Source organism: Scyliorhinus canicula, chromosome 15 (genome assembly GCF_902713615.1).
Source record: "Scyliorhinus canicula chromosome 15, sScyCan1.1, whole genome shotgun sequence".
Lineage (NCBI taxonomy): Eukaryota > Metazoa > Chordata > Chondrichthyes > Carcharhiniformes > Scyliorhinidae > Scyliorhinus > Scyliorhinus canicula.
Genome location: NC_052160.1, coordinates 45,653,001 through 45,679,501, shown reverse-complemented (window position 1 = coordinate 45,679,501; position 26,501 = coordinate 45,653,001). Strand labels below are relative to the sequence as shown.

The 26,501-nt window shown below is 44.7% G+C and overlaps 1 protein-coding gene across 6 annotated transcripts in view; it reads left to right on the top strand.

Moving 5' to 3' along the window:
* The window catches only part of usp22 (ubiquitin specific peptidase 22), a 171,075-nt gene extending 146,099 nt beyond the window's left edge, over window positions 1–24,976 (top strand). For 4 of the 6 annotated variants that reach the window (XM_038819881.1, XM_038819879.1, XM_038819877.1 and 1 more), the window contains 9 exons: window positions 1,555–1,702; window positions 5,815–5,920; window positions 7,071–7,232; window positions 8,458–8,584; window positions 9,450–9,541; window positions 20,121–20,183; window positions 20,937–21,026; window positions 23,027–23,176; window positions 24,747–24,976. In XM_038819881.1, the coding sequence (XP_038675809.1) occupies window positions 1,555–1,702; window positions 5,815–5,920; window positions 7,071–7,232; window positions 8,458–8,584; window positions 9,450–9,541; window positions 20,121–20,183; window positions 20,937–21,026; window positions 23,027–23,176; window positions 24,747–24,789 (981 nt within the window). In that variant the 3' untranslated portion in view covers window positions 24,790–24,976. The remainder of the gene's footprint in view (window positions 1–1,554; window positions 1,703–5,814; window positions 5,921–7,070; window positions 7,233–8,457; window positions 8,585–9,449; window positions 9,542–20,120; window positions 20,184–20,936; window positions 21,027–23,026; window positions 23,177–24,746) is intronic. The other 2 variants (XM_038819882.1, XM_038819878.1) reach the window with 1 other exon arrangement.
* The last annotated feature ends 1,525 nt before the right edge of the window (window positions 24,977–26,501 follow it).

Here is a 26,501-nt window from a genome sequence, read left to right as displayed (position 1 = left end):
GGGGTGGAATTGTTTTTGTTTTTTTGTTTGGTTGTGAGGGGAGGGTGAGGGGATTGTTGACCAGGGAAATGCTGGTGTGGAGCAATTGGTTAAGGAGGGATGGTGGCGGACATCTTGGGAATGGCCCAGAGAATGGCTGAATAGGCCAGTTAAACAGTCGCATGTTTTCACGCACTAGTTTAAAAGTGGATGTCATGTTCCTTCATGAGACGCACCTGAAGCTGGGGGATCAGATGAGGCAGAGGAAGAGTTGGTAGGGCTGCTCAACGTTATTATGATGCCCTCAGATGGACAAGAAGTGGTGGTGGCAATTGACGCGGAGAAGGCGTTTGACCGGGTTATCTGTTGGGAGGTGTTGGGACGGTTCGGGTTCAGACAGGGATTTATGAATTGAGTTTGTCTGTTATGTAAGGTACCAAGGGTCAGTGTCCAGACGAATAGGATTAGTTCGAAGTGCTTTGAGCGACCCTGGGGGATGAGGCAGGGGTGCCCGCTCTCCCTGCTGCTTTTTGCTCTGCCGATACAGCTGTTGGCAGTCGCGTTCAGGGTGTCGAGGCGGATTGAGCGGGGGAGGTGTCAAAGACTAGGTCTCCTTGTGTGCAGACAACCTCCTGTTGTACATTTCCAGCCCAGTGGGAGTTTTATCAGGATCATGGGGGTTTGGCCATTTCTCAGGATATAAATTGAATGTGGGGAAAAATGAGGTGTTCCTGATAAATGCCGGGGGGGGTACGGATGGTGAAAATGATTGTGCTGCCCAAGTTTCTGTTTATATTTTAGAACCTCCCTTCGTTTGTTCCCAAGTCCTTTTTTGAAAGGTAAATGGGCTGGTTTAGTACAGTGGGTTAAACAGCTGGCCTGTAATGCAGAACGATGCCAGCATCGCGGGTTCAATTCCCGTACCGGCCTTGGCATACCTGTGCCATCTTGCCGGAAAGGTTTTCTATTTACTGTGATGCCATTTTGTTTCTTCAAGTATTTGAAAGGAAGTTATAATACCGACAAATAGGCAGGCTACAAAAAAAAGCTGGTCTATCTTTCACTGAACTAATGCTGTACTACTTCAACTGGGAGATTTGCCTTTTGCAGCCTCAGAACTTCTCTCTCTCTCTCTCTCTCTCTCTCTCTCTCTTCCCCCCCCCCCCCCCCCCCCCCCCCCCGCCCCAAAGAGGCTGTTCATGATTTCATCTTTTCCCCAGGAGAGCAGTTGTTCATGATCACCAAATCTTATGAAAATGAAGCCTTATTTCCTCTCAATGTAGGCCACCATCTAGTTACTTATATTACAACTCCCGAAACCAAGTGTGTCTTCAATGCCTAGTTGGGATGGCTTCTTTGTCAGATGGTTCTCTATACTAGCTCAAAACTTCTCTTCAATGTCTATGTTGCATACTACAGCTAAAATGTGGAGCAAATAACTACAAGCACATTCAAGTCTGTTTAGTCCCAGTGTGCTGATTTGTGTATATTCAGTGTTTGATTAAACTTCAGTATGTATGATGAAGTGAATTTCCATTATCTCAGAACAAAAATCTTTATTTTCCTTTCATACAGTTTTATTCGGGATACCGATCTCCACATATTCCATATAGGTTATTGCATCTGGTGTGGACGCACGCACGGCATTTAGCAGGGTACGAGCAGCAGGATGCACATGAGTTTCTGATTGCTGCACTAGATGTTCTACATAGGCACTGCAAAGGTATGGACCAATAAGAAGCTCTTATCAAATCCAAGGTCTTTGTTGTCTGCAAATCTTATCTTCCTCAAAATCATGGGAATAATTTCCCCCAGCCCAAACTGTGGGAAATGTTATGGAGGCTCAGGGACAGTCAGATGGCTTGGTGGATTTTACCAGGAGCTTAAATAAAAATAGCCTGGCTCCTGATCAAAGTGTTGGTTTTCTTTGTTCTTGTAACAAAGGCTTCTTTAAGTTCGATTCTCCATTCAGTGTTTTAATTTGGTAGATTGTTTAATACTATTTTCAATGTGAAAGTTTAAATAGTTGGAGAAAGAATTAAAGCTGGGGGCATGATTGTCCATGATTGAGTGAAGGAAATAGAGGATGCACAAGAGACTAGAGTTAGAGCAATACAGAGTTCTTGAAGAGTTTTAGACTCGGGAGATTGCTGAGGGGAAGCCACAGAGGAATTTTAACACTGGGATTGCTTGCTTTCATCAGAATGTAAGCAAACAACAATACATTTTCACAAATTCAACTTTCTGTATTAAATGATGGCACCATTAGATCTATTTGCAACTCCTGTACCCATGGATGTGGAAGTCTTTGCTATAATGTTGGCATCCCTACCCCTGGGCAGAAGCTCAGACTTCAAGTTCCACTCCAGGGTTTGATGGCCATGGAATGTGGTCATAACCAGTTTCCAGATCAACCATACTGCAAAAGGCAGCAGCAAACCACTGCAGTACTTTGCAGCATAACTCTTCCACTCCAGTACTTGATGGCCATGGAATGTGGTCATAACCAGTTTCCAGGGCAACCATACTGCAGAAGGCAGCAGCAAACCACTGCAGTACTTTGCAGCATAATTGTGGACCAATCCAAGATCTTTGGTTGCCAATGCTCTCTTAGAGCATGGTATCTGAATGAGGAGGCACTTGGGTTTAAATCACTGGATCGAAGTTGAGTTCCATCACGAAGCTGTGGAATGTGAGAATAATGCTGGCAGAAACTGGTTACAAAAAATTCTGTTCACCTTGCACATTGATTTATTATGGTGGAATGATCTTATTTTGAGACCTTAAGAATTAACCTTCCCCATCAGACAACACCCCTCCCCAACCACAAATGTGTTCCTTGACCGGTGAATGGATTTTCAGGAAAAAAGCTTGAACCTGTCGGCAGTCTGGCCTCTGCAGTATTGTGTAGCATTGACTATGAACTGGTTTTGGGCCAAGTTCTATTTCTCAACAGGATTTTATTATTGAAAGTCAGTGGTGGCTGTTTGTGCAGCTTTATAAAGCCAGAACCAGCATGGAGTGTGGGTAGATCCACCTCCAAGATCTCTGCAGTAATGATCTAAAGAATCAAGTAAAAAGGAACATGTTCTTTCTGGAACCAAACCAGCCATAATTCAACTGTGCCTCTTACTGCAGTGCAGAAAAGTGGGACAGAAAATTGGGTGCATTATTGAAATGTGGGATTTTAAATTTTTCTTGCTCTAATTCCATAATAGATAGATTCCCAAGTACCCAGTTTTCTGTCTCATTTACTGTTTGTTGCCATCTCTATTCAAGAAACGAGGGAGACAGACAGATAGAAGGAAACTATAGAGCAGTTAGCCTAACATCTGCCATTGGGAAAACACTAGAATCAGTTATAAAGGAGGTAGCAGCAGGACATTTAGAAAATCATATTACAATCTGGCAGAGTTGATATGGCTTTGTGCAAGGAAAGTCATATTTGATTAATTTATCAGAATTCCTTTGAGGATGTAACAACCAGGGTGGCTAAAGGGGAATCGGTAGAGGTAATGTATTTGTATTCCCATCTTCATATGATAAAGTGCCACAAAGGGCGACACATTGGCCCAGTGGTTAGCAATGATGCCTACGGTGCTGAGGACCTGGGTTTGATTCCGACACCAGGTCACTGTCTGTGTGGAGTTTGCACATTCTCCCTGTGTCTGCGTGGGTTTCACCCCCACAACCCAAAGATGTGCAGGTTAGGTGGATTAGCCACGCTATATTGCCCCTTAATTGGGAGAACAGTGGTTAGCACTGTTGCTTCACAGCGCCAGGGTCCCGGGTTCGATTTCCGCTTGAGTCACTGCCTGTGCGGAGTCTGCACGTTCTCCCTGTTTCTGCGTGGGTTTCCTCCGGTGCTCCGGTTTCCTCCCACAAATCCTGAAAGACGTGCTTGTTAGGTGAATTGGACATTCTCCCTCTGTACCCGAACTGGTGCCGGAATGTGACGACTTGGGAATTTTCACAGTAACTTGTAAGCCGACTTGTGGCACTAATAAAGACACAGAGCTTTTGTGAAACAGCTGAATTTTTTTGCAGTCATGTAGGTATTTATTTCCCTAACTTGTTTCAGCATCAGTATAGTCAAGACTGCACAGACTCTTGCAACTGAAGTGTGGGGTGCAAGCTTCACTTTCTGCAGCCAAGCTATCAGGCTGCCTCATAAATCTTGCTTGTGGGTGATTTTGGGCCATGGTTTAGAGAACCCCAAAGTGTATCATGGAGTTCACCTGACCCACAACTTTTAATAGATTGTGGTATGGGGAGCACACGGCCCACTCTACAGGTATGGTACTGCAGAAATGGAAAGTACGTTTTAAAAGCAAAACAATGTTTATTCTATGAACACAAGTTAACCTTTTTAAAACATACAGTGAACATCTTAGCAACCATTAATTCATATACAACCCCCAAAGAATACAACACTAAGTAATACTTACGTTGTCCTTTTAACATCCAGAAGACTTACAGAAGAAACACTTTTTAACAGAAGCACATCAGGTTAAATTCATTACTGAAAACATTTTATAATTCTGAATTCACCAAATGATCAAGAGATGGTCTTTTTATGGCGAAGAGATCAACAGTACACCTGCTCTGTCTGGCTTCAGCTCCCACACTGAAAACGAAACTAAAACATACCCTGCAGCAAACAACCTAATACGAAAGTAAAAAGCTGACAGCCCAGCTCCACCCACTCTCTGACATCACTGCAGTAGTAAACACCCATTTCTTAAAGGTACTCTCACATGACATGGTAACAGCAGCAGATTTCACCCTGAGAATGGGTTTCTATATCCATTCCTACTGCCTATGTGAGGAGGTGGAAATGCCTGCTATTTTTAAACAATACAGCACTGTGGAACCTAATCTTCCAGTCTAGCAGTCTACACTTGAACTGTAAACATCACATTAGAGTTAAATAGCACAAGAGCAATCTAAACATGAAAAACCAAAATGCACACTAATAGGGCAACAGACAGTATGTTTTTCCTGCTGGAAGAGTCTAGTCTCTCTCTGTCTCTCCATCTACACCACTAGTTCTATCGCTACATGAGTACAGCCTATAGATATGCCAGATGCAAGTTGTCACACCATGCTTATGCTAGTCCATTTTCCCAATTGAGTAATTTCTAATAATCCTCTCGATTTGCAGTGTCAGTTCTTTTGTTTTTGTTAGAGCTGTCAAAATTATGGAGTTTGTCACCCAAGTATAGAGCTTGGTCCTTAGTCCTGTCCAAATGCCATGGGTGGGATATCTCGGGACCAAGAGATCTGTTATCCTGCTTCAGCTTGATTATAAGAGGACGTAGCAGGACCAACTCGCCCATTCGGTATCAAGTATTGTTTCCAAAATGTTGATGTTTCAACCAAGTGAGGTTACACTACTTCATTTTGCATTAAAAAATGCCCAGTGGAAAATTACATTTCTTACCGACGTTCCCTCTAGGATGTGCAGCAATCCAGAATAGCAATGAGCAAACAAGCCTCATGCAGCTAGTGTTCCCTTAAGATGCACATATGCGTCATTCTTAAAGGGACTGTGTAGTGCAACCAGCTGTCTAAAAAGCGAGGGGAATCTATGGGGAACATTGTTTCTGTCCACATACAAAATTTATATCTTTTATCTTGGCTTCAGGGCAGACATTTAACAATTACCCTTCATTCTCTTATCAGGCAGAAGTCTTGGCAAGTGTTATCCATACTATTTGAAATTACTAGATTGCAGTAATTGTTTGTATATTTTATCTGTTGTTATGCCTTGAAGTTCAATCTCAATGCAAGATTTCTCAATAGGTTTTTATTAGACTTTTTCTTTTTGTGTAGGTGATGATAATGGGAAGAAAGCCAGTAATCCAAACCACTGTAACTGCATTATTGACCAAATCTTCACTGGGGGACTGCAGTCTGACGTCACTTGCCAAGTTTGTCAGTAAGTGAATTGCTTTTGTAGGTTTGAAATTGAAGCCTTGTTAAACCAGCTGTTAGTGTGGAAGGAAAAAACTTACTGATATTCACCTCTTCAGTTATAACTAGAGAGGGTAAGAAAAATACATCTTCATCAGTAAAGACAAAGTGCTAGTTTTAGTATCTTCCACTAAATCCTTTCGTAAAAACACAATACCATTCAAATCATCGACCTTGCCAGAATCCTTGATAATTTTTCTCTCCCTCACCCCATCCCTTTTCTGTTGTATTTAAGAAAAATATTAAATTAGTTGCAAAATGTAACTCCAGTCCTTCTAAATGCTCAACGGCACTTATTTTCTACCTCCATGATCCTTGCAGTCTAAACATCCAGTGCACTTAGTTTGAAACCTCGAATAAATTAAATTCCTTTTAGCACTATGTACCACTTTACTTTATTTAAGCTGCCTAATTGAAATTACTGGAAAAATCATTTTTTTTGTCACAAAATAAACAACTTTGAAATTATAGGAAGTCTTAATTGAAACCATTTAACTGTAGAAAGCACAGAGGCATCCTATGTCAGTTTGTATTGTATTACAGCTATCTATGGGCTGAATCTTGAATTCGCATCACCTTCCTCCCATGTACTGTTTGAAGCACTGCTGTTTTAGCTTGAATCCACTTGCAAATTTTTCTGTAGCTAATCACAGAAACACAGTGTTGCAGAATAATTAAACAATGCTGAAATTGATACAAAGTTACAAACCTGACTAAAACCAAACAAAGCAGCAATTTGGCACAATTGCTTGAGCTAAAAATGTACGAGAAGGTGGACTTTTTCATAGCATTTCTCCAGCAAATAGGAAGCAAAGTCACAAGTTGGCCAGGTATGCACCATTAAATCTGCAGTAGATCTAAAGAGCTGTTGTGTTGATAGCCGATATTATAATTCAGCCTTGGACATGAGATTAGGACTATTGTTTCCATGGTTAAATACACCAACATGAACTGGGTCAAAGTCCACTTTTACTCTGTTGCAACTCTTGTGTTGTGTAGCAGAAGATTAGTGTTCCTTCACTGACATCCTAAGTTGAATTGAGTTGCTTCTTGATAATGGGACTGCATCTGACCACTACACACCGCTGTGACCATGTGATTTTTCTTTTCTTTAGTGGTGTCTCCACTACGATAGATCCTTTCTGGGACATTAGCCTGGACTTACCTGGGTCTTCCACACCATTCTGGCCCTTAAGTCCAGGCTCTGATGGAAATGTTGTGAATGGAGAAAGCCATATGTCCTCTGGAACCACCACACTTACAGACTGTCTACGAAGGTACCTTCTGATACTGGTTTTCAGTGTACAGAATTTGAACTGTGTAGATATGTACAGCAATGAAGGTACAGCAGTTCATCCCTTTTGTGGCATACGTATCATGTCTGTTTATATAGTGGAGAGATTGTGTCATTGCAGAATTTTAATTCTGAACACTGCTGGATGGAATAAGCTTTAGCACGTGACATTTAAAAATTATTTTATAAATGAATGGAGGCACAATTCTGTCTCGCCTTACTCTTCAGGATTTTGTTACCAATCACTGCCTCATTCCTTGAAACCACTTACAACTGTACTGTGCCCACTCCCTTGAACTCTCAATTTCTCTCTGGCTCACTTTTTTGTGTCTCCTATCATTGGTGGCCATGCCTTCAGCTGTATAATGCTCCATGTTTGTCATCTTATTTAAACCCAGTCCTTGACCGAGCTTTGCTTTCCTCTAATTATGCCTTCATAGAAGCACCTTGGGTCATTCTTCTACATTAAAGGTTCTATATAAACATCAGCTGACGGTTATACAAAGAAAGATGTGAGAAAGAAAACATTCAACCAATGCTCACTCTATCCATAAAACGTTTAACAAATTGTTTTTAAACAAAGTCATGACCATCTGCAGCTCAGCATAGTTTTGACTACATTGTAATTTTTATCTTTGAAGCTCCATATCCAGTAATCTTCCTTTTCTGATTCTAGTTTAAACATTTCTTAGTTGAATTTCAATGGACTATTCTTCAAATAGTTGATGCTGCCCCCTACGCCTCATCTCTCCCAACTCAAGACCCACAACTGCTTTCACCGCCTAATATTTAATCATAGAAATGTTATTATGTGGGAAAATGAGAATTTGGGTTGTTTTCCCTTGACCTGGTTAATACAGTTTTCTGTCTAACATCACTTAGAATTAGTGAGCATTAGTTGAGTAAGTATTATGATATTAATCTGTAGGACAGCACGGTGGCGCAGTGGTTAGCACTGCTGCCTCACGGCGCCGAGGACCCGGGTTCAATCACGGCCCAGGGTCACTGCCCGTGTGGAATTTGCATATTCTCCCCGTGTCTGTGTGGGTCTCATCCCCACAACCCAAAAAGATGTGCAGGATAGATGAATTGGCCACGCTAAATTGCTCCTTAATTGGAAAAAAAAGAATTAGGTACTCTAAATTTATTTATTGTTTTAATTTTTTAAAAATGATATTAATCTGTGTTTTTCACTAATTATATCCCAGGTTTACAAGGCCTGAGCATCTCGGAAGCAGTGCCAAAATAAAATGTAGTGGTTGCCATAGTTATCAAGAATCGACGAAACAGCTTACAATGAAGAAACTTCCCATAGTGGCCTGTTTTCATCTCAAAGTAAGTTGAGAATTTATGTTGACTTCTCTGGATACGGTCAACATTCCAGCATCTGCAGCTGAATTGTTGGGAGCAACATAACTGCTTCACAAGTTGAATAGCTTGTTGGTACCACAAATATTACCACTTAAGGTTGTTAAATACAATTTACCAACATTTCCTCTGCACTGGAAATTAGTTCAAAGTAGTAACACCCTTCACTAACCATTTGAGCTACCTGTGTCCTTGGAGTGAGTGGCTCAAAGTGAATATATGATTAAGTAATTGAGTCCCTACAGTGCGGAAGGAGGCCATTCGATCCATTGAGTCTGCACTGACCCTCCAAAAGAGCACTCCACCTAGGCCCACTGTCCTGCCTTGTCCCCGTAACCTAACCTGCGCATCCCTGGTCACTAAAATAACAATTTGGCATGGCCAATTCACCTAACCTGCACATCTTTGGACTGGGAGGAAACCAGAGCACCCGGAGGAAACTCATGCAGACATGGAGAACATGCAAACTCCATACAGTGGACACATGCTTAGCACTTTCAGTCTGAATTGGAATGCACAGAACCAGAAGTAAGTTTTAGCTTTTACCTTTTTTAAAAATCTGTTTTTAAATGGATATGCTGGTACTCAAATGTGTTGCACAGTGGAAGGAGACAAGGCATTGACCTGCTGAATTATCAAGGAAGTGACAGTGTTCTAGCAGTGCTTTAGACAATTTTGGACCAGTATGATGACCTACGTTTGGAGTGCAAGTTCTGTCCTGAGAAGAAAATAGTATCCAGATCTGTTGCCTATGGTGTAAGAGTTGAGGATGTTTGAAATTGGGGTAGTTACTGGCAAGCAAACCAAACTGACTCTTGTTCTACTTGTGTAGCGTTTTGAACACTCGGCCAAGTTACGGCGAAAGATCACTACATACGTCTCTTTTCCACTGGAGCTGGATATGACGCCATTCATGGCTTCCAGGTACTTGTATTTTTGTTCAATTATGTATGAAATCATCACTAAGATCAAAAGAAGAGGTAAAAGAATGAATATTCATCTTATATAGCACTTTTTGTGCTCACTGGGTGTTCCCAGTCAAAGGAGTATTTTGTGTACGTCAAAGTGCTGCAACAAAGAAATAAGGTAAATAATTTTAATGATATTGGTTAATGGGTAGATATTGGCCAGAATACCAATGAAGTTCTTGCTTTGATTGGAAAAAGTACCATTGGATATTTTCTGACTACTTGAAAGGGCACTTGGGACCTTGGTTTAATGTTTCAGCCAAATGGAGACAGATCTTGATAATGCAGCACTGCCTCCATACAACATTGAAGTGTTCGCCTGGGTGGGTCAACCTTTTGATTTTTGCAGATGAGGGCTACCACTGAGCCAAATTAGTATTTTAGTAAGTAAATACTGATTGGATGATAATACATTTGACTTGTAAAAACCTGTAGATTTATAGAAGGAAAAGAGATGAAAGTTAGGTATGCCTTCCAATAAATGAGATAGTAGGAGAATCTGTGTAATGGCTCATGGTTCCAACACTTTGGATTTGGGAAAAAGATGAAGTGTACTTGGTGCAGGAAGAATGAAGGTAAGAAAAGCTGTAGCCGTGGTTAAACTTAAAGGATCACAGAGAATGCTTGCTAAAAGGATAACTAGGAAAAAGGGAAAGAGTAGGGCCCATTAAGGACCACAGTGGTAATTTGTGTGTGGAGCCAGAGGACATAGGTAGGGTTCTAAATGAATACTTTGTCTCAACGTTCACTTGTGATGGGGACGGTGTAAGTACAGAAATCAGGGAGAAAGACTGATAAAATTAAAGAGGTTAACAAAGGCAGAGAGGATGTACAGAGTGGTCTAGCATGCTTAAAAGTAGACAATTCTCCAGGACCGGAGGAAATGCTTCCCCAAGTGAGTCAAGGGAGGAAACAGCAAGTGAGCTGGCAATAACTTTCAATTCCTCTCTGGCCCAGAAGAGGTATCAGAGGACTGGTTGACAGCCAATGTGGTACCATTTATTCATTCAGGGAGGGAGGGATAAACCACAAAACTACAGGCCAGTCAGTCTAACCTCAGTGGTGAGGAAACTATTGGAAGCAATTCTAAGAGACTGAATTAATCTGCATTTGGAGAGGCAGGAATTAATCAAGAACAGTTAGCATGGTTTTGTTAAGGGCAGGTCGTTTTTCGAAGAGGTGACCAGGTGTGTAGATGAGGGAATGCATTTAACGTAGTCTACTTGGACTTCAGCAAGGCTCTTAATGATGTCCCACTTGGGAGACTGACAGCAAAGGTAAGAGCCAATGGGATCCAAGGAAATTTGGCAAATTGGATCCAGAATTGGCTGAGTTGCAGGAAGCAGAAGGTGATAGTCGAGGGGTGTTTTTCTGACTGAAAGTCTGTGTGCAGTGGTATACCGCAGGGATCAGCGTTGGATCCCTTGCTGTTTGTGGTTGATACAAAGCTGTTTGTGGTTGATACAAAAGATTTAGATCTGAATGTAGGAGGATTAATCAGTAAGTTCACAGATAAGATGAAAATTGGGAGGGGTGACAAATAGTGAGGAGGATAGCCTTCGATTACAGGGAGATTTGGACAGGTTGGTCAGTGGCAAATGGAATTCAAGCTGGATAAGTGTGAGGTGGTGCACTTGGGCAGGACAAACAAGGCAAGGGAATACATGATAACAGCAGGACCCCGGGAAGCATCGTGGATCAGGGAGACCTTTGTATGCATGTACACCGGTCCCTTAAGGTGGCAGCGCGGATGGATACAGTAGTTAAGAAGGCATCTGGTGGGGACTTCCGGTAGCGGCCATGTCTGACTAAGTCGCATACACTGCAGCTCCCACCGGGATCGGGATTTCAGGCCCTTAAACTGGACGGCATCGGCACTTCAAAGGTGAATACCGGCGTGGGAAAGGACGCTGGAGAGGTTCCCCTCACTGCTGTATGGAGGGAACCAGGAGCGGGGCCGTGAAACGAGCGATTGCGGGGAAGAGAGCGGAGTGGGTCCGGGAGGACAAAATATCGGCCGGCGCGGACCATGAAGCATGGGCCCAAGGGTCGAGAGAGCAACAAGAGTTACTGAGGAGCTGCTTCGCAGAGCTGAAGACTGAGATGCTGGCCCCTATGAAGGCCAGGCCTAGGCCTGGTGGTCAGGGTGGAGGCGCACGAGGCCCTACACAAGAGATGGCAGGAGAGACTGGATGACCTCGAATATAGGTCTCGGAGTCACAATCTACGGATCCTGGGCCTTCCTGAAGGTGTGGAGGGGGCGGACGCGAGCACGTATGTGTCTACAATGCTGGGGACGCTGATGGGCGCAGGGGCCTTCCCGCGGCCCGTGGGACTGGACGGGGCGCATAGAGTCCCTGCGAGGAAACCAAGGGCGAATGGACCACCAAGGGCGATGGTGATATAGTTCCACCGCTTTACAGACAGGGAGCAGGTCCTGCGTTGGCCAAAGAAGGAGCGGAGCAGTAAGTGGGAGAACGGCGAGATTCGCATCTACCAGGACTTGGGAGCTGAACTGGCGAGGAGGCGTGCGGGTTTTAACCGGGCTAAGGCGGTCCTCCACAGCAAAGGGGTGAAATTCGGGCTCCTGCAGCCGGCGAGACTTTGGGTAACTCACAAGGACAGGCACCACTATTTTGATACGCCGGACGAGGCGTGGACATTCATTAAGCACGAAAAGCTGGACTTGAACTAAGGGGCAGCTGCACGTGAGTGAAACGCGCTGGCGGAGATGTGTAACCGAGCGTTGGCCTGATGTAAGTTTGTTAGTAGAATTTAAGTTTGTTTGCTTTCCTTTTCCTGTTTTTTTGTTTCAGGGGGCAGGGTAACGCCCGGGTTGTGTTGTCCGGTGCACGGAAAGGATCCGGGTGGCACTTGCCCTCTTACCCTGCGGGGGAGGGGGAGTTGGGGACCCAAAGGAGGAGACAATAGTGAGGTTGGAGATAGAGGCGGGAGCGGCCGGTGTCAGCATGGGTCAGCTGACTTATGGAAGCGCAAAGGGGGGGAAATAAGTGCTAAGCGGGTGCTTGGCATGGGGGGTTGGGATTGGGGGGGCGGGGGGGGAAGGGGCACTGCTTTTCTGACTGAAGGGGAGCCAACTGTTGGGGATAGGTGGAGAGTCAGGTTGGGGGGCCTCCAGCTGGAGGGCTGGAGCGAGCGGGGGGGTGCGGTCATGTGGCTGGCTGAAAAAGGGAGTTGGCTAGTCGGCTGGGAGGGGGGGCGGGGGTGAGTCAACCCCCCATCCAGGTTGATCACGTGGAATGTGAGGGGCCTAAATGGGCCGGTCAAGAAGTCCTGCGTGTTCTCGCACTTAAAGCAATTAAAGGCGGATGTGGCCATGCTACAGGAGGCGCACTTAAAACTCGCTGACCAAACGAGGTTAAGGAGGGGATGGGTGAGCCAGGTGTTCCACTCGGGGCTGGACTCGAAGACCAGAGGGGTGGCAATTCTGGTTAGCAAACGGGTGGCATCCGAGGCAGGGAGTATTGTGGCGGACAAGGGGGGCAGGTGCATGATGGTGAGTGGGAAGCTACAAAAAGCCCGGGTGGTGTTGGTGAACGTATATGCCCCGAACTGGGTTGATGCGGAATTCGTGAGGCTCATGTTGGGAAAAATCCCAGACTTGGAGTCAAGTAACTTGATCATGGGTGGTGGGGGGGGACTTTAATACGGTCTGGGATCCGGTGCTGGACCGGTCTAAGTCCAGGTCGGGAAAGAGACCGGCGGCGGCCAGGACCCTGTGGGAGTTCATGGATCAGGTGGGGGGCGTGGAGCCGTGGAGACTCACGCGGCCAAGGGCGAAGGAGTTCTCCTTCTCTCACATCCACAAAGTCTACTTGCGGATTGACTTTTTTGTATTGAGCAGGGCGTTAATCCCGAGGGTGGAGGGGGTTGAGTATTCGGCCATTGCGGTCTCAGACCATGCCCCGCACTGGGTGGACCTGCGATGGGGGGCGGAGTGGGTGCAGCACCCTCTCTGGAGACTGGATGTGGGGCTTCTGGCGGATGTAGAGGTGTGTGGGCCGATAAGGCGGAGCATTCAGAACTATGTGATAACGAATCACACAGGAGAGGTAACAGTAGCAGCGGTTTGGGAGGCTATGAAGGCGGTCATCAGAGGGGAGTTAATCTTTATTAGGTCCCACAGAGAGAAGAGGGAGAGGGCGGAGAGGGAGAGGCTGGTGGGAGAGATGCTTAGGGTAGACTGGAAGTACATGGAGGCCTCCAGGGGGGGCTGCTCAAGGAGCGCCGGAGATTACAGGCGGAGTTCGATTTGCTGACCACAGGGAAGGCGGAGGCGCAGTTGAGGAAAGTGAAAGGGGTAGTCTATGAGTATGGGGAGAAAGCACGTAGGATGCTGGCGCACCAACCTCGCAGGAGAGGTCGGGGGAGTGAGGGATAAGGAGGGTAATACGGTGTTAAGCCCAAAGAGGATCAATGAAGTCTTCAAGGAGTTTTATGGGAAGCTGTACGAGTCAGAACCCCTGAGGGGAAGTGAAGGGATGAAGTAATTTATGGACCAATTGAGGTTCCCAAGGGTCGACGAGGTTCGGGTGGAGGGACTGTGGGCCCCGATTGAGTTGGAGGAGATAGTTAAGGGCCTGGCAAGTATGCAGCCGGGCACGGCCCCGGGTCCGGATGGCTTTCCTGTAGAATTTTATAAGAAGTTCTCTGAGCTACTGAGCCCACTCCTGCTAAGAACCTTTAATGAGGCAAAGGAAAGAGGAACCCTCTCCCCGATGATGTTGCAGGCATTGATCTCGCTCATTTTGAAGAGGGAGAAGGATCTGCTTCATTGTGGGTCTTACAGGCCGATATCACTCCTGAATGTAGATGCCAAATTGTTGGCAAAAATTCTGGCTACCAGAATAGAGGACTGCATCCCGGGAGTGATCGAGGAGGACCAGACTGGTTTCGTTAAGGGCAGGCAACTGAATACAAACGTGAGGAGGCTCCTGAATATTATTATGATGTCCTCTGAGGGAGGGGATGCAGAAGTAGTGGCTGCAACGGATGCAGAGAAGACCTTTGACAGGGTGGAGTGGGCGTACCTGTGGAAAATGTTAGGTAGGTTTGGATTCGGGGAGGGATTCATAGGGTGGGTCAAGCTACTATATCAGGCACCCGTAGTGAGTGTGTCCATAAACCGGCTGAGGTCGGAATATTTTAGGCTGTACCGAGGGACGAGGCAGGGGTGCCCCCTATCCCCGTTACTATTTGCCCTGGCAATTGAGCCTTTGGCCATAGCGCTGAGGACTTCAAGAAACTGGAGGGGGCTGGTCCGGGGGGGGGGGGGAGGAACACCGGGTTTCCCTCTACGCGGATGACCTGCTATTGTATATTTCGGACCCTCGAGAGGGGATGGGGAGGTCATGCAGATTCTGGGGGACTTTTGGAGCTTCTCTGGGTACAAGTTGAACGTGGGGAAAAGTGAGCTGTTTGTAATCCACGCTCGGGGTCAGGAGGAGAGACTGAGGGAGCTCCCGCTGAAAATGGTGGAGAGGAGCTTCGTTATTTAGGTATACAGGTGGCTAGGAACTGGGATGCCCTGCACGGGCTCAACTTATCTCGGCTTGTAGAACAGATGGAGAGAGACTTTAAAAGGTGGGACATGCTCCTGCTGTCACTGGCGGGAAGAGTGCAGACTGTGACGGTTCTTCCCAGATTCCTGTTCGCCTTTCAGTGCCTCCCCATTTTCATCCCCAAATCCTCCTTCAAGCAGGTGAACAGGATTATCACGGGATTTGTGTGGGCAAACAAGACTGCGCGGGTTAAAAGACTGTTTTTGGAGCGTAGCCGGGGGGGGGGGGGGGGGGGGGGGGGGGGGGGACTTCCGTAGCTACTATTGGGCGGCTAATGCATCCATGGTTAGAAACTGGGTAATGGAGGTGGGGGCGGAGTGGGGGCGGCTAGAGGCAGCGTCATGCAAAGGCACTAGCTTAGGGGCACTAGTAACGGCACCACTGCCGTTCTCGCCGGCACTATACACCACAAGCCCGGTAGTGACGGCGGCTCTGGGGTCAGTGGAAGAGGCACAGGAAGGAGGAGGGGGCTTCAGTTTGGACCCCGATACGGAACAACCATAGATTTGCTCCGGGCAAGATAGACGGGGGGTTCCAAGGCTGGTATAGGACAGGCATTAGAAGGATGGGAGACCTGTTTATAGATGGAACGTTCCCTAGCTTGAAAGCGCTGGAGGAGAAGTTCGGCCTGCCCCCGGGAAATGTTTTCAGATACCTCTAGGTCCGGGACTTTCTCAAAATACGGGTGGAGACATTTCCGCGGCTACCCCCTCGAAGGATACAGGACAGGGTAGTGTCTGGCATCTAGGTAGGAATGGGGAAGGTGTCGGACATATACCAGGAGCTGCAGGAGGTGGAGGAAGCCTCAGTGGAGGAGTTGAAGGGCAAGTGGGAGGAGGAGCTAGGCGAGGTGCCAGGTGAGGGCCTGTGGGCTGATGCCCTGGGAAGGGTGAATTTGTCCGCATCATGTGCCAGGCTCATTTTAATTCAGTTTAACGTGGTGCACCGGGCTCACATGACGACGGCGGGAGTGAGCAAGTTCTTTGGGGTGGAGGACAGGTGCGCGAGATGTGCAGGGAGTCTGACGGACCATGTCCATATGTTCTGGGCATGCCCGGCGCTTAAAGAATTCTGGCAGAGCTTTGCGAGGGCTATGTCCAGGATTTTGGACACGCGGATGAAGCCAAGTCCAACAATAGCGATCTTTGTCATGTCGGAGGATCCGGGAGTGCAGGAAGCGAAAGAGGCCGAAGTGTTGGCCTTTGCCTCTCTGGTAGCCCGGAGACGGATCTTGTTAATGTGGAGGGACTCAACCCCCGAGCATGGGTTAGTGACATGGCTGGGTTCCTCAGCCTGGAGCGAATAAAGTTCGCCTTGAGAGGGTCCTTGCTGGGGTTCTCTAGGCGGTGGCAACCTTTCCTTGACTTTCTAGGGGAGCGGTAAAATGTGAGCAGGAGCAGCATCCGGGCGGGGGGCGGGCGGGGGGTGGGCGGGGGGGGGGGGGTTCAGGTGGGGGGAATTGTCTACTTAATGTATATTTGAGTTTTGTATTATGATAACAGCCACCTAGTTTGGTTAAATATTTTTCATTTATTTTTGTGTTATGTAAAAATTCCGGTTGATAAAAGCTTTAATAAAAACGATTTTTAAAAAAAGAAGGCATCTGGTATACTTGCCTTTATTAGCAGAGGCATGGAGTTTAAGAACAGAGAGGTTATGCTGGAACTGTATAAAACGTTGGTTAGGCCACAGCTAGAGTATTGCGTGTCGTTCTGGAATCCACATTATAGGAGGGATGTGATAACATTGGAAAGGGTGCAGAGGAGATTTACTAGGATGTTGTCTGGGTTGGAGAGTTTTAACTATGAAGAGAGATTAGATAGACTGGAGTTATTTTCCTTGAAGCAGAGGAGACTTGGGGGGGCGGGGGGGTGGTGGGGGGGGGGCATGATTGAGATGTATAAAATTATGGGGGCACAGTTAGAGTAGGCAGGAAGAAACTTTTTTTCCCTTGGTAGAGGGCATAGATTTAAGGTAAAGGACATTTTAAAATGGTGCAAGTCAAGGAACTGAAGACTGAGTTTAAGGAGTGTATCTTCATTTTATGATGATAAAGGGGGCTTGATTTCACTGGGTTTGCACTCACCACGTGGCTTGCTGACTCTACTTATCACTGGATCTCTGCTGGAGCTAAGACTTGGGAGGCAAAGGCTGCAGTGTTAAATGATAAGTGAGCAGTTTGAGTAAGCAGCAGTTGATGTACCTCTGCTGCCAGTGATGGGAACGTCGGGACCCATGCCCATCAAAATGCTTCACTGCTTATTGTACCAAAGTGAGCTTTGGCATTTGTGTTCTGTAGACTGTTGTCCTCAAGGAGGTGGAATAAGAAGACCCAAATTATTTTCACTTTAGACTGTTCCAGATGACCGACTCTATCTAGTTTGCATTTTGGATGCAATTATTTGTACTTCAAAGCCTGCCCTTTGTCCTGAACACTGTTGATACATGATGGATATTGAAAAATTCATTTGGGTTGATGTGACTACTGGGTTTTTTGTTGCAATGAAAACAAAAATGTTGGTAATACTTAGCAGGTCAGGCATTATATGTGGAGAGAGAAACAAGTTTCAGGTCTGTGATCTCTAAAACTTCTCACTATGTCACATCTCAAAAGAGTTACAGACAATGAAACAGTTTTTGAAGTGGATTCACTGTTATAATGTAAGAAATATGGCAGCCAATTTGTACTCCAGATCCCACAAACAGCAATGTAACAATGACCTGATAATTTTTGGGGGGGAATAACTATTGATTATGGCCCTGACATTGGGAGAACTCTACTTTTCATTGCTTCAAAACAGTGCTGAGCACTTGAAAGGGCAGGCGAAGCCTCAGTTTAATGTTTATTCCAAAAGGCAGCATCTCTGACACTCCCCAGAATTCAAGTGGATCCTGAAACCACGTTATCCCAATGTTTATTAAACCTGCATTCTGCTAGCTTCTGCTCATTTGAAACGTTAAAGTTGTCATGGAAATGTCCCTTTAAGAACTGTTTGTCTTCTCAAATGGCTGCAGTGATGTCATTCTGTGGGTGGAGCTGGGCGATGGCTCTGGTTTTTACTTTTGTTTTCAGCTGGAAGCTGTTTGTGGCTCTGTGTTTTACTTTTGGTTTAGACAGTTGGAAGCTGTATTCAGACTACAGGGATCTTGGAGTCTCTCTCTCTCTGTGTATGATAAAAAGGTGTCTCCAGATCACTTGATAACTTCAAAGTAATACCTGTTTTCTGTAAGGAATTCAAACCTACTATTTTGTGAAAAAGGATGTTTTGGTTTATGGATGTTGTTACTTGATTGAAACAGTAATGGGAAGTTATTAAGGGTTAAATATAGAGTTCTGTAGCTGTGTGGGTATTTATGCTTGTAGTTGATAAAATGCTTACTGTGTGTGTTTATAAAATGTTAACTGAATTTGTAGAATAAACTTCGTTTTGATTTAAAGTGCTTCAGTCCTTGTTGAATAACGCCTGAAAGGTAGGCCCTTATGCTCCTCATAACCAAAATCTATACACCGTTGTAGGTCAGGTGAACTCCATGATATTAGGGGCCTCACGGTAGCATGGTGGTTAGCATCAATGCTTCACAGCTCCAGGGTCCCAGGTTCGATTCCCGGCTGGGTCACTGTCTGTGTGGAGTCTGCACGTCCTCCCTGTGTGTGCGTGGGTTTCCTCCGGGTGCTCCGGTTTCCTCCCACAGTCCAAAGATGTGCGGGTTAGGTGGATTGGCCATGCTAAATTGCCCGTAGTGTAAGGTTAATGGGGAGATTGTTGGGTTACGGGTATACGGGTTACCTGGGTTTAAAGTAGGGTGATCATTGTTCGGCACAACATTGAGGGCCGAAGGGCCTGTTCTGTGCTGTACTGTTCTATGTTCTATGTTCTATATACTTTGGAGTTTTCTAAACCCTGGTCCATAACAAAGCCCCTGAGAAAAGGATTAAAAATTTGTGGCTAATGGGTCAGGTCTTCTGATACTTCTCATCCTCAGATGGTGTCAGTATGGCCCATTAAATATGGTGTTATGAGATCCGGCAAAATCATCAGGCCCATGAAGGTTACTCCATTTTTTTTTAAATTCGGTGCCCATCCCCTGTGTATTTCCTTCCCTCCTGGAGAAGGCAAGGAAAACCAGAGGCCCCCTGCCAAAATGTTCCCCTCCAGCCCTTCCTTCACAAGTGATCAAATAAGCCTCCAAGATGGCCCTAAGCTATTCAGACTTTTTTCCTGAATCGCTAGCCTTGTGTTCCAGGTGCATTCCAATCTAACTGGTTTCTAATCTTTCTCGTATGATTCAGTGTTAATAGTATTTCAAAGAGAACCTATTGATTTTTTAAAGCACACTCCATGGGGAGGCGGTGGCGTAATGGTATTGTCACTGGACTAGTGATCCGGGGACCCAGGTTCAAATCCTGCCACTGCAGATGGTGAAATTCGAATTCAATAAAAATTTGGAATTAAAAGTCTAATGATGACCATGAAACCATTGCCGATTGTCTGATCTGACCTGTATGTGACTCCAGACCCAGAGTTTTAGCTGCCCCCTTGAGGCCCAGCCTGCGACGTCCATGATTGAATGAAAAAAAATTACTGTAGGACAGGACGCCTTCATGTAATGGTGGGTTCATATATTTTTTTGTTCCCATGGCACTGCAGTTGCCATTTGCTTCTGCAACTTTATACATGATGGAATTGCTACTGACCTGTGGTCACTTGCAGTCCTCTGATGTAGTCCCACTGTTTCTCCATGGAGGGCTCACACCTAATCTTATTTGTGCTGTTCCCTCTACACAAGTTGCTACTAAGATGCATCAGTGATTATTTGTTGAAGGCTTCCTATGTCTAGCTAGGCCTGATTTAAGAGTGACATCACAAGCTGTGTTTCTGTAATTATATAATGGATGTATATGATCAGAGTTAAAATGTGCTTTATCTGAAGTGTACTTCTTTTTTTTTGTAGTAAAGAGAGCAGGATGAATGGACAGTACCAACAGCCTGTGGATAGTCTAAACAATGACAATAAGTAAGTTTAAGCAGCTTTAAATTCCAAAATGCACTGAAATGCTCCTCTAACAGTACTGTTGGTCAGATGCCTGGAGAATACAGTGTATGTGGTGGAGGTCAATCACAAGGCAATGGTTTTAGAGCTAACTGCATTTTTGAATGCTGACCAGTGGCTTTTAGATCCTTCGGAACTTCCATTGTGTTGGTAGCACGATGATGGAAACCACCTGTAAGCTGGCTTCTTCCTAGTTTAATATCTCTTGACGAATAGGATTGACAGCATTTCGGCAAAATGTTTGCATCACACCCAAGTGGGTAATGCTGCAAAATATGTAACTTGCTGTTTGACAATATTGAGAACTGGTTTTCTATTTGGCGGAGAGCTTTTAACTATCAACTGCAATGTTGCTTTAAGGACTGTACCTTTAGTAAGAAAATAGTCTCCTTTGATTTAAGCTGACCATAAAATTAACTACTTGAGAGCGAAAGCAATTTTAAAATTTTCAGTCTCAAGTTGTTTGGTGTTCACGATTTCCCCCAGTTTTTTGATGTCTGGTTTAATTTCTAAATTATAGTTAAAGAGTTCACTGCCCATTATAAATGCTTTACACACCAAACACATCGTCCTTTTGTACAAACATTTGCCACAAATAACCGTATGTAGTTGTGGAGCTGAGGCTTGATGTATGAGCCTTGCTGCTTACTTTGAGATAATCTGTGTAGTTGTGGGAAGGAGAGGCCTGTTCTTAGTGAGTGCACTTGTTCATTCCAGAGTCCTATGTGAACAGCACAGGCTGAGAGAGATGCATCTTGTATGTATGTGTGGGCATGACTTCATAACTGGCAAGCAACCCAATCACAAGTGAGTCTTTTTGTTATCCGAACGTATTCAATAAGAATAGTGTCTCACTGGTTAGCAGTTCTCACATAGGATCATCTCACTCCGGACGATCATTAAAATTGTAATATATTTCTGAATAACTGCAGGTGAGGATGTTTTTTCAGAGTACCCAAGATAGAATTCCATTGAGTTGGGAGAGAAAGAACAAAACGTGGAACAAGACGACCATTGGTTAACCATAACAAACCTGTTTTTTGACTGCCTAAATTATTTATTTGAAGAAATTAATGATGCTATGAAGTTTAACAGATTATTAATTTCTTCAAATAAATAATCTGTTAAACTTCACAGAAAAAATATAGACAAAATATCTTCAGTATCAATATACAGTTCCCTTCTACCCGTTGCACCCCAGGAAGGACATTTTGTTGTCCCAGTGTATGAACTATGAATCTTCAGAAGATGGAACATTGGTCTTTTATCCTTATTCATAAATTACATTCTTAGCCAGGTATTCATTTAGTTCTTGTATCGATGCACACAAACCAATGTAACAGAGTCGGTCCTATATTACTTGTCTACGATCATTTTTTTTTTGTGTGCCTATGTTTAAAATGCAGCCTGCTTGCATCTACTACATTCGTGCATTGTGAGCACATGAATTCCACTCCTTCAGGTTTTCAAGTCGGGAAGAGCATTTCAATTGAAGGTTTTGTATCCATAAAATTCAAAGGGAGCAAAATCCACGCTGCTCTCCAGTCCTGCTCCATCCAGAGTCCATCATGAGTATTCCACCCATGCCAGTTTTTGATCCCTCTGTCGAAGAAAGATTGAGCAGTGTCGTGAATATTGCAATTTCAGCTTTAAATTCTGGCTCAACTCTTTTTGTAAAGGTGTCAGTTGAACCCAAATTAAGTCAGAGTCTCTTTCCCTCAAGATGGTGAATAAGGAGCAGCGTGCAATCTGTAACCTTGCTTGAAGCTGCTGAATATTGTACGAGTGCCGTCCAGCCATCTACTTGTACAAATTCAATAGCTTGTTTACTACTTCTACCTCCTTTTATGCATGTCCTAATTTAAATATATGGATTGTATCTCCCTCTAAAGGAATCTTTGTTACTTTCTCTTGAACCCTACCAGGGATTGCTTTGCTGGTCAGACTGCCGCAATTGCATACAACATTCCACGTGTGACATCACCAATGACTTGATGTAGACTAAAATTATTTCTAGAAAGTGCTTCCAATACTTGTTGACCACTTTGCCCTTGATTTAACACCTTGTTATCATGGCTGCCTATTCAGTGTGTACATGTTTCATGTGTAAATGTACAATGTCTTGCATTTCGAATGTTCTTCGGCCCTCACTTTGGTGTCCCCACAATTCTATGAATTGACAAATTTTGAATAACTACCAAAAGTAATCCTCCAGCATATAATTTATAAAAATAGGCACATGGGTCCAGCATTGGCTCCTAGTCAATGTCTTAACAGAGCCTTCACCATTTTTTAAAATTGTTAAGCCAGTTTTCAACCCAGGGAGCAAATATGACGTGAGCTCTTGCCTGAAAGCCAATAATCTTCACAAGTCCTTTCTGAAAGTCTGGGGAAACTATTGGGTAGCCTTTAGCCTTTGCTTTGATTGCTTCCTAACGATTTGTCAGAATGCTTCCAAACTGTGGTTTACATCTTCATGCATGTTCAGTGATTTACTGTAAAATGTTAAATAGTCTGATGCCAGCAAGGGGTCAACCAATCTTTTTAATGTCCAGATGAATATCTTGTTACCTTTTATGTGAATCTGGTAAACCAGTCCTCTGGTAAAGCTCTTAATTCATAGTATTGATTAGTGGAAAATTACTAACGGAGAATTGTTCAGACGTTTAAAGAAGATTGCGAAGGATCCATTTATGACAGGAGGAAAATGTGTGGAATTGAAGTGGGCCACTCATCCCATCTACAAGCTGCTGAACCTTGCACAGTTCTACTGGCCTCAGTAATGTTGCCCTGTTGTGTCTCTACAGGTATTCGCTGTTTGCAGTCGTCAATCATCAGGGAACACTGGAGAGTGGGCACTATACCAGCTTCATTCGACAACACAAGGACCAGTGGTTTAAGTGTGATGATGCAATTATCACCAAGGCTAGCATAAAAGATGTGCTAGACAGTGAAGGGTGTGTACCAATGGATAATGTCTGTAATAGATTTGATGTGAAAGTTATAGCAAGTTGGTCATGGTTTTCATCTCGGATACCTTTCCAGTTCACCTTGTACTCTTTTACACTTTCTACCTTTAACTCCCTTCCCAAGCACGTTGTACACTTCCCCGTTCTGTGTAAAAGAGGTAAATCTAAAATGGATAAGTACCTCCCTTTTTACAAGCTTGAGCCTATCTTGTTTTCAGAGTTTGTAGTAATCTTGAAATAATTGGGGTTCAGTTCATCTTCTTTTTAACAATATTGAACATTTGATCAATCTCACCCCTAAGTCTGCAGGATCTTCAGCTCTCCTCTGGAATCAATTTTTGGTTTACCTTTTCTGTACTGTCTCCAATGCCCAAGTATTCTTGCTTTAATGCAACAACTAAAATTGTAAATCGGGGGCTGGATTCAAAACGCTGGCATTTCACTCTGAAGTGAAAGGCCCCGGAGTGCATCTTGCGGCTGCGGATACAGGACCTCCATTTCTGGTTGGGAGTCGCACGTGCGCATGGCGCGGCCTGCAGTGGGCATCCTGTGGGACATGGCAGACTCACACCACAGAGCGGCACAAAAAATGTAGGCCTCCCGCGATCGTACGCGCCCGCAGGTCCGTGACACCCGATCACTCTCGTGGCCTTCCATGGCGATTTCCCCCCCCCCCCCCCCCCCCCCCCCCCCCCAGTCCCTCCACCAAGGCGGCCACGGACTGAGTCTGCAATCGCCACCCTACGTTCCCGACGGCTGATAGGTGGTTAGAACCACAGCGTTGGGAACTCGGCCAGTTTCGCACAGAGAATCGTGGGGTGGGGGGGGGGGGGGGGTCTCCGTCAATGGCCCTCGTTCGTGCGTGAGAGACTCCCAAGCGATCGCAGGAGCAGCGCATGTCTGAATTTCAGGTTTGACGACCATTCTCCGCCCCCGCGCCAAACGTGATTTCGGCACAGAAACTCAGAGAATCCAGCCCCGTGTTCTCGGTGTGGCCTTGCTATAGTACGGTTAAATTCATAGCCACCATTTGTGATTGGTCTCATTCCAAAATCCAGCTTCAATGAGCTATCCAATATTCTGATCAGTGTCCTGTAGTCGTTTAATTGATATTCCCATCTGTAGGGCAAATATAATCATTTGTCAACCCAATCTCTCCTGATCTCTCCTCCCACTGGTTTTGTCTATTCATTATTGTTTCACACTCTACCAACTTTCACAATTGGACACCAAAAATACTGTGGATGCTGAAAATTGGAAATAAAACAGTACTGGCAAAGCACTTTGTTTTTAATTCACATCTTGATTTCCTTGCCAGTTCTGGTTCCTTTTATGGATTGTGTGCAAAATCTAAAAACTGTATTTGCTATGCCAATGGTCACTGTATTTGCACATCTGGTATGGTGTCTGCATGCACTAGTTCATGTCTGTGCCCTCAAGAAATGCTACAGTAGTTTTGTTGTTGGTCTTGGTGTGCTGTAATCGCAATGTACAAGTTGGTCACTGATTTCAGTGTGGACCGATACCTAATTTTAACTTGATTTTTTTTTGTCTGCAGGTATCTCTTGTTTTATCACAAACAGTTCCTTGAATACGAGTAGCCTTATCAGACTGGGGGAAGCCTTCAGAACGATACACAACCTACCTGAAACTCTAAGTACTGTCAGCACTGAGTGAACCTACTTGACACTGATTTTGGTCTGAAGCAGTGAGACTGAACACCTGATGGAATGAGATGGGAGGAGGCATGGATCGTCCTCGCAGCCACAGCCCGCATGTTCGCAGGGAGGGGGGGGGGGGGGGGGGGAGGGGGAGGGAGGGAGGGGGGAGGGAGGGTGCACATCTCAGCTTCTGTTTCCATGGTGCTTGAGCTCCAGCCGACCAAGTGTATAACAACAATAACAAACCAACCCATTACTATGCGATGGGTCTGAGAGCAAATGGATGGTATTATTGACTTGCAGATACATTTCTGTGGATTTAGATATTGAGTACTGTATGAAACTAGTGGGCATCTATTTTCAGAAAATGGCCATTAAAACTGAATGCAGTACTGAGACAGGTTTTCAGTATGTACGCATTGCCGGAGGACTGCAATTGATGCAACCCAACAGATCTCTATATCGGGCCCAGGTTTGTTTGCGTTCTAGCTGTGTTCTAATTTTTTTTTCCCGGTCAGAGCAAGATTCAGAGCAGCTGTGCCGTAATGAAACTGAACTGAACTTGGTATTTGTTTATTGTCCAAACTCTTGTGTTTCGAGATGGCCTTACATCACTGAGCGGTGGAGAAGTCTGTGTTCATGTCTTAAAAAAAACACACATGCACGCACGCTCTCACATTTGCAGGTTGAATAGCGGCCACAATGACTGCTCTTGATTCTTCCCCTTGGTTTATTTTTAAATTATGCAGTCTGGGTATATCAGTAGATCAATGTTTGGGAGCTTTTGCTGTTTTGTCAGAAAGCAGGATCCATGTGGCAGTCCTAGTGGCCTTTGTTGAATGAAACAATGTGATCAGACCAGAGGGGCTTGAACTGAGGGAATGCCAGTGAAACACAGCCTACTCTGTTCACTTCTGCGATTTTCTATGCAGTATTGGTTGCTTTTGAAATTATGATTTACAAGTAATTGAATATTCTGTGTAGTTTTCTTGAGCAAGATAATGTTTGTGAGCAGTTTCTGCTAGATAGTTTATTCCACAGTTAGCTAATACAGCTCATGCTGCTCATTTCAGAATGCCACATGATCTCAATTGAAGACACAAAAATTAGTAAATGATTTGAGATTTTATTTAAAGAATTCATAAAACGAGCAGAATTTTAATGAACAGTTCTGTAAGAGCTTCCTGGATGCCGTGTTGATTCTCAGTGAGAAATCCTGAAATCTGGCCTATTAATGTACCTTATAGTGTTGTCACCTGTATTGTACCAAACATTTAATGCCCGGTTGATTTAAAAACGAAATGAGGCTTATCCCTCACTGAGATGCTTTAATTCACTGCCTACATGAGCTAATGCTGCCTTCCCCTCCTCTGTGCATGAAAGCTGCTTGTTGCGTATTGATTTTTGCAGTTATTTATGATCTACAATCTTCATAAAACACCATAATTGGAAGAATGACCAGTGACACAAATCTTCAGGGGCACATTGCATCCATATTGTGGAAGCTGTAGTTCTGTGCATTGTGATGGGGTTCTCTCTAGTTATTAGCTATCGGGAAATTGCAGTGTAGAGAAATGCAAGGCTCTGTGGAACTCAAATTCCAATCTCTAGCCATTCTATCCAGTCATGTTAAACAAGAGAACTGTTATTTA